Below are 7,892 nucleotides of genomic sequence, written 5' to 3' on the forward strand. Positions count from 1 at the left end.
AGGAAGAAATCTGATGATTGCACAGCTGCATTGAGTCTGGTTAGTTAATTTATGCAAGTATAAGTGAGATGGATGTTTGGTTGTAAATTTAACTGAATTATGACAGATTTTTTATTTTTTTTGCAAAGTGTGTTTTGACTCATGGATGCACGAGTGTGTACATACTGTATACATATTTCAGAAGTGTTCCTTCAGATGTACTATGTTTGTGCATCTGTTTCAGGGCTTAAGCGTGTGCAAATGTGCATGTGAATATGCAGGTTTGTGGCAGATGCCTCTCAGCTTGTGAAATGCCTTGGGTGTTGAATCCTTCCAGAGAGAGCAACAAGGACGGGAGGCCACTGGAGAGCAACAGATACCGGCTGGGAAAACGGTTAAAATATTTTCTCTCTGTCTGTGGGAGGATAGAAACCCGTAGCAGAGAAAACAACAACAGATGATTAACTGAACCTCTTGTTTTTTTATTTTTTTATTTTTTATCCTTCCATCTCAGTCTCCATTTCTAGTAGACTCACATTGTCAAACCTTATTCACACATTACATTTGCACTGTTTTAACGCAGCAAAAATCTCTAGAGATTCTTCATTCGAGTAAAAGATATCTTTCACTTAGTTTTTCTTTTTCTGCGTAGATCACACAGAAACCAACCAACCAAGCCCTGGTGAAACTTAGAGGGGTTCGTTCCAGTGAGTAAGCAGACTGACGATCATCAACATGTGGATGCCATGTAGTGCTTCAGAGTCATAAAAAATGCCTTACTCAGTGGGTATAACAAGCTAAACAACATAGATTATGTTTTGTAAAGTACCAAGAGAATTGGATGTTGTTTGGGAAATCGAAATAGCTGGCCAAGTCAATTCTAGCTCCTGCTAATCGAACTGAATAGGCAATAGTGACTTTCTTTGGAAAAGAAAATTGATTTCACAGAAATCAAATCCGAATCACTTGCTGTTCAGTCACGAGGACAAGAAATACTTGCAGAACAAAGATCTTAAACTCTCTTGATTGAGCTCGACATTTTCTATGCCAAAAATGATTTTAAAACATTCAACTGGTAAGATGGAAGATAAAAATAAATGCCTTTCATTCAGAGTGAACAGAGTTAAATTCAAAATGCACTGTATATTGTATGAAGAGGATAGAATGCACATCCATCCAGATCCGGCCCCTCAGAGGCATTGACATAAGGCTTGAAGTGGGAGACCGTGGACAGAAGTGAGCATGATTATTTAAAATGAAAACTTTTTTCTACTTGCTACAATTAACTGTGGCAGTGTGTAGTGTTACATTATTGAACTGAATTCCAAAGTAGGCTGGAGGGGATGTAGAGATTATACTGGTTTCAGATCTCGACTGGGATCCCTGCCAGGTCTCTGCACCCATTATTATTTTCATATCAAACTGAATGTGCAAAAAAACTTAAAGTGACAGATGACATATTTTTTTGCTCCTTTGGCTTTGCAGCCTGTGATTTGCCACTGTTGAAGAAAAGAGGTCTCCTTAAGGTGGTTGAGTGCATGCATTGGTTTTGCAACGTTAATGTATATAAAAACTACACAGAGCAACATGTCCTGGACAGAGATATTGTGTAATGATGTGTACTTCTGACATGGTAATCGGAGCGACTGTTTATAACTTTATCAGGGAGTATTTGATGATTGCCGTCAAATTTTAAACACTCTCTCTTTTCAATCTATTTTTTCTGTGACATACAAAAATGCACACATACTGTATGAGCTGACTCTGTTTCTTGTGAGCATTCATCTCCCACGAGCAGCCATCCCCAGGAGGTTCTGGACTAATTGTGTGGCGTTCCTGGCTGAAGCAGTAGAGGTCTACTCTGACAAAGTGGGAGGCGCATGTGCACTTCATCTTCCAGCGCTGACAGTTCCGTGCCTCCACACAAGTCAGCATCTTTGAGGTAAAGTGTAGTAAACAGAGAAGGTAGGGAAAGAAGATGGGCTTAGCAGAAAACTTGGGACTTCACCGTGTCCTTGAAACTTTATTGACTGACAGTGCAGTGTCAGGGCGTTGCTCAGCGACCGGAGACAGCTGCTTTCACCTCTTATTGTCATCACGCTGATATGATGGGTGGGCCACACTGAGGGCATCCCCGGGAATCTGTGTAATACAGTGGTAGGTGCAATGAAATGCTGCTGTGCAAGTTGCTTGTAAGTGCTGATTAGAGCTTATCCAACACAGCCAGAGGGGTAATTTAGTCTGTGCAGTACTTGTCAGGCTCCCATTCTCATTCAGAGTAAGTAAATGTTTATACAACCATCAATCACTATTGAGTCCGCTCATACCAACTAATAGTTATAAACGTAATTGTTTGACTATAATACTGATGTGAAATGTGACTCTTACTAAGGGGGTTCAATAAAAATGTTGAGTCTTTTTATTAGATGGCTGTGCGTACACCAAGCTAAGCCCACTATCTTCTCCTCTGAAGTGCAAATGAGTCTATAATTAGATTCACACGTGAGATGCAGAGGTTGCAATGAATGGCCACAAATACTGCAAATAAGGTGATTTACATATCTGCAAGAAGACGTAAAACTATATTAGACTGTTAAATAAAAGGGAAAATAAAAAGCTGCAATGCTGTAACTGTGCTACTATATACACAGTAAAGATTTTCACCTTTGTAGTTGTTTGCAGTGCTGTAATTGCAGGTTTATTAGCAGACATCTGCATCATGTTATACAATCACTAAATGGTCATAAGCTGGTATGGACTTGATCTTTAATGACTCCACTTTGTTTTGATTAGTGCATGCAAACCAGGGAATGTAAAGCATTAAAAGGCAACTACAATAATGAATTTACCAGATATTGGCTGTCATGAAAGCATAAACTCTGGCAAACCTCAAGAAAAAAAGCAAAAAAAAAGCAAAAGCAAAACATAGACACACACAAAAGCACTCCATCTCTCTTTCATCCCCCCTCCTCCCCACACTTACATACTAAATGCAGCATGACAAACTCCTGGGAGAGACTTGGCATGCTGGGTGCGTAATCCTGCTGTAATGTATTCTTTTTCTGTCTCCCCCTGCTTCCTTCCTGCAACCACTCAAAGTGCCACACAGTGGAAATATAGCAGGTTCATCTGAAATGCGTGATGTACACTATTGTGGGCACAACAGGACCCCTCCTGAAATGTAGCTTGTGCCAGCACACCCTTATGTACTTTTCATAAGTTGCCAGGACTGCACTGCAGCTTGGTCCTTGTCCAGGTAACACCATTGTGTCTAATTGGTCCTCACTGTTGAAGCCTGGCATCAACTAGGATCCTTAAAAGCTGCATTTAGAGTGCATAATGGTAGAGAATGGATCATTTATGACTGTAAAAAAGGACCCACTCCTTAGTGCATGTATTTTCACTCTCGGATGCTCGGATAATGTGACACACCACTCACACCCGGTGTCAATGCCAGTCTAAATTTGTACTCTTAGTGGGAGCAAATGCATGTTTCTCTATAATCTCTTTTTTTTTTTTTTTTCTACAAAAGGATCCAAATGTTGGGGACATTCCCAAATTAGCACTGACTGCTGGAATACACCATAGCACCAAAGTGAAACAATTGTAAAATTGAAAGTAGCTGCTGGCCGTTCTACTCAATCAGTGTCATACTGTCAGAGCAGAGTGCAGACGTGGAGCTTTCAAAAGTTTATTGCTGTATCAAAACGGAATCCCAGTGATCTGCTGGAAAAAAGGATCTGCTTTTTAAGGACAAAAATAAGCGCCCCAAATTTGCAGCAGATCTTTTTTTTTTTTGATTGACTCCCAATGTAGGAAATGATGAAGCTGACTTTTTACAGCCACATCTCGAGCCAGGAAAAGATAGACTTTGGCTGGAGTATCACTTCAATGAGGCTTATTTGTCTCGAGTGGCACTTGAAAGCTCATTCTTTGTCTGTGCGCAGAGCTGAGAGATCTTTAAGATGCCCTTAAAAAGAGTCAACATGAAGTATGACTCATGTCAGGAGCTGAAGGACATCAATTAGCAGGTTTACGCGTTTAATTGGGATACTTCACTACATACGGATGAGGACCATTCTGAGAAAGAATTCATGTTTATGGCTGAGGTGGAATTAGCATTTCAATTGGTAAACAGAAAACCTATTGAAACTTTAGCAATACTCCACCTGACCTGCTGTCTTCACCGCAAGGTGCAGGAAAGACTGCTACATCAGTCTAATTTGTCTGCCGGTGGGTGTTAGTTGTGTACTTCATTAACAGACATTTGGCTATTTAAAAATGTTTCATCTTTGTGTGTCGAGCGATTATATTATGTTGTGATAATGTGCGGTGTCAAATTTACGTTGAGAGGTGTTTCTGACAAAAAAAAAAGCCTCTCTCCTTGAGCTAACAAAGGTCCACGTGTGTTGAAAATACAACACACCAATAAAATACAGGCCGCCGCTTGTTGATCCCATTAAATGTCTGATAACTTTACCACCACCGAGCAAGAGCTGCACCACCTGAATGCTGTTCCGCCCCAGACGCACCGACGGTCTCGCATCATTACAAATGCAAGGGAACACAAAACCACCTGACAGGTTTACATGTTGCTTTTGAGTTTTACCTGCAAAGAATCGGGGGGTTCGGCGGCATTTTATTTCTCATGCTTACAGCTTGTCCGTGTATGTCTCCTCTTATGTCTTTGGGGTCAATCCAGACACCTCTTTGCAACAAAGGAAGAGCAAATGAAAACCCAACTTTAATGTCTAAAAATGACTTTCAGCGTATGAGACTTGAATAGAGGTACATGAAAACCTTTTTAACTTTTACATTACCTCTCCTCACCCTTTTTATTACTTTGTTCTTGGATAATTATAGCCAGAAGCACAGGGTTAATTAAACTGAAAAGGTTATTCAGTGAAGTTCAAGTGAGGAGCTGAGCTATAGAGTGAAGGAACAATACCCAAGAAGAGTTGTAAGTGCAGAAGGACTGGATTCTCCACTGCAAGCCCTCTCACACCGATTTTCAATTTCCCACTTTATTCATTTTCTTTAGGTACCGCTACAAAGGGTTTTAATTTACAGAGTATTGGGTTTACTATTACATTTTTACGACACGTCTGTAGTCCAACAGGGTGAGGATGCATAGAAATACTTCAATAGCATGGCATTTATAGTATTTTTAGGAAGTACTATTTGGAACACAGCATCTTTCTGTAGACATCACATGGTACGCATTGAACACTGCATGTTATGTTCGGCCAACAATTAAATATAGTAACAATTTGGTTGTGATTTTTTTGTAATTGTGTTTTTTTTATTTAGTTGTAATGTAATCAATTCATATAATATACACACTGAACGTCAGTGACATAGCAGGACATATTTTAGTTCTCATCTTTTCAGTTTTATTTTGTGAACTTAAAGCACCATTAAAAATCCCATTGATTTTTAAAAATTTTTTTTATCATGTACATAAGGTGGCTTCTGTGTGGAAAAGGCAGTGAAAGAAATAAAGAGCAGTCATGTTTAAATTGAAGGACTTTATTTACAAAGGAAATTAGGTGATTCCCATTGTTCCGCACGTATAGAACGCTGATGGATAAATATGTTCCAGCTGACAACCTGCAGAAAAAACAAGGAAATAGGGCAGAAAGTGGGAAGATGTCTTGTATACATCTGATGTCAAAAAAAGCAATTTCTGAGTAAACGGCTGTGAAGATAAATGTGACAACAACTCTGACCTGCTCCCACCTGATACACATCCATGTCCCAATAAACTGTCACATTAATGTGTTGAAGTGTGAGCCTATCTACACAACGGAGCAGCAGTGTTAATCCACATGACATCTGTTACTGTCACTCTCAGACATACAGGTAATTTATTTTGAGATATGCCGCAGAGAAAAAGGCTAAAGAGGTGCAGTGATTGTCTGAGGTCACTAGAAATTGAGGCTGAAGTAAAGGCCACGTCATCCTGACATTTCATTGAAATCAGATGTACTCCATAAAAATGTCAGGTCTAATTACCTTGAAGGGTGAGTGACTGCACCGGGCCATTTCACTTCTTCAGGAGCTGATGTCTGACAACAATGAAGGGGAATGCAAAGCCACTGCCAAAGAACACCACCATCATGCCCAGCAGACGCCACTTGTTCTCCACGGAAAATGGCAGGTTCTGTAGAAAGACGAAGTGTGTTATGATGCATTGAAACTCATTAAACTCAAGTCATTAATGCAATTCCGATTAAATTATCCATAAACAAAACACATTTTTATTCCAGGATGTAGAACATATTTGAGATTTGTACAAATAGTGTTACAGCTCATCTGAATATTACAAATTAATGAAGGGCAGACAAAAAAAAAATTCCATTTAAAGAAATATCAAAATATATATATATATTTTTACCAAATACCTGGACATTGATAACGCAACAATACTGGAGGGATGCACATTTAAACAATGAGATTTCTGATAAATAATAATCAGCAATGTGAATATAATGACTAACCGAGTCAAATAATAAAAACAGCTACAACAATCTGGTAAGTTCAGAAAATAATATCACTTTACTGAAATGGCGCCTTTACGAGAAAGACATGAATTAGACTGAAGCACAATGTCACTGCATCGAGAATCTAATCTGATATATAGTGTCATATCAAGGTACAATACAATATTGATGAGACAGGTGTCTCAACAAATAAGGACTTGCACAAAGTGAATGCAACCGTACAACAAGACAGAACATATTTGCATTGTAAAATGACGGAGATATTTATCTTGACGCGATTGGTGATGTCCACGAGCTTTTTTTTTCGATCAGATGCTGAACAACTACATCATTAACAACCACATTATAACCACAGATGATAGTTTATTATTATTATTATTATTATTACCAGGGCTTTTGAGGCATGTTGAAACTATTCGTACAGCTCTGACCTCAAGTTGTAGCAATCAGCCGGAAGTACACTACGTTCAGGAATTAGCGGTCACCTTTCTGTACGTATTTGTGATTGCAGTGCTTCCCTATAATGAGACACGCGAATCTTAAGTATGCCATGTTAGATATCTTTAAAATGTTTTTGTTTTGTTTTGTGTGTGTGTGTGTGTGGCTTTGACCGAGTTTGCTTGTCGTTCACTAGCTCAACTAACGCTAGCCGACAGATCTCAACCTCATCCTGTCCCGTCAACAAATCAGCCACGAGTCTATCTTCATGTTTAAATGTATTGTTATTTTTTTTAAAATTTTTTTTTTTTTTAGAAAGGGCACAAAATATATGCTTTTCTGTGCAGCTAATCCCGCTGCAGTCCAATGACGGACATGACCTCCAGGTAGCGCTGGCTAACGTCAAGGCTGTGAGTACTGACAAGGCCGCATCGTAAACAAAAACACTTAAATCGACAATGCTGCTTTAAGTATGTAATCTCACCTTCCCTGGTCCTTCACCATAGTGTGAAGAACGAACAGCAGACGTTGTGAATCGCCTCACAGCTTGTCCGAGCATGATTGCAGCCTGCTTCTTCTCTACTTCAGCACACCGCAGCTACGGGCGACCTTCTTGTTTTCTGAGAGCTAAATCGGCGCAAAGGATTGTGGGAAATGGAAATGACGCTATAGCTTGTGGGAATTGTAGTTCAAATATATCAAAAGCGACTATAGGGTGTTTCCCCCCCCCTTTTTAATTTTAAACCTCCCCGTAATCCCTGCATGAGTAATGTAAAAAAAAAAAAAAAAAAAAAAAAAGTATTAATATGTTGACCATGAAAATAAGATATTAACAAGATATTAAATAGGGATAGTCGTGCCTCTACAATATTTGTTTAGAAACCTGCAACAATCTTTCATCAAGAGGGGAAAACCTCTTCACGCTGTGTGCCAATTCATCATCATTCAGACAAAGGTTAATGTGTGGTTATT

General features: G+C 39.2%; 1 protein-coding gene across 1 annotated transcript; it reads right to left on the bottom strand.

Annotated features, from left to right (window-relative positions):
• Positions 1-5,492: 5,492 nt before the first annotated feature.
• On the bottom strand, positions 5,493-7,565 carry cox7c (cytochrome c oxidase subunit 7C). The gene is made up of 3 exons (XM_069699927.1): positions 7,405-7,565; positions 5,995-6,142; positions 5,493-5,589 (listed from the first exon to the last, which is right to left on the bottom strand). Exons 1-2 carry the CDS (start codon positions 7,477-7,479, stop codon positions 6,026-6,028), a joined length of 192 nt encoding a protein of 63 aa, XP_069556028.1. The 5' UTR covers positions 7,480-7,565; the 3' UTR covers positions 5,493-5,589; positions 5,995-6,025.
• Positions 7,566-7,892: the final 327 nt, after the last annotated feature.

This window comes from Brachyistius frenatus, unplaced genomic scaffold (assembly GCF_029030835.1).
Source record: "Brachyistius frenatus isolate BFR_SWC_R1_liver_20210118 unplaced genomic scaffold, ASM2903083v1 Contig_31, whole genome shotgun sequence".
NCBI classification, from domain to species: Eukaryota; Metazoa; Chordata; class Actinopteri; family Embiotocidae; genus Brachyistius; species Brachyistius frenatus.

Coding starts and splice junctions, on each gene's coding strand:
- cox7c (XM_069699927.1), bottom strand. CDS start 7,479: ATGCTCGGACAAGCTGTGAGGCGATTCACAACGTCTGCTGTTCGTTCT. Junction 6,143..7,404: donor ATGGTGAAGGACCAGGGAAG/GTGAGATTACAT, acceptor GTCTTTCTACAG/AACCTGCCATTTTCCGTGGA.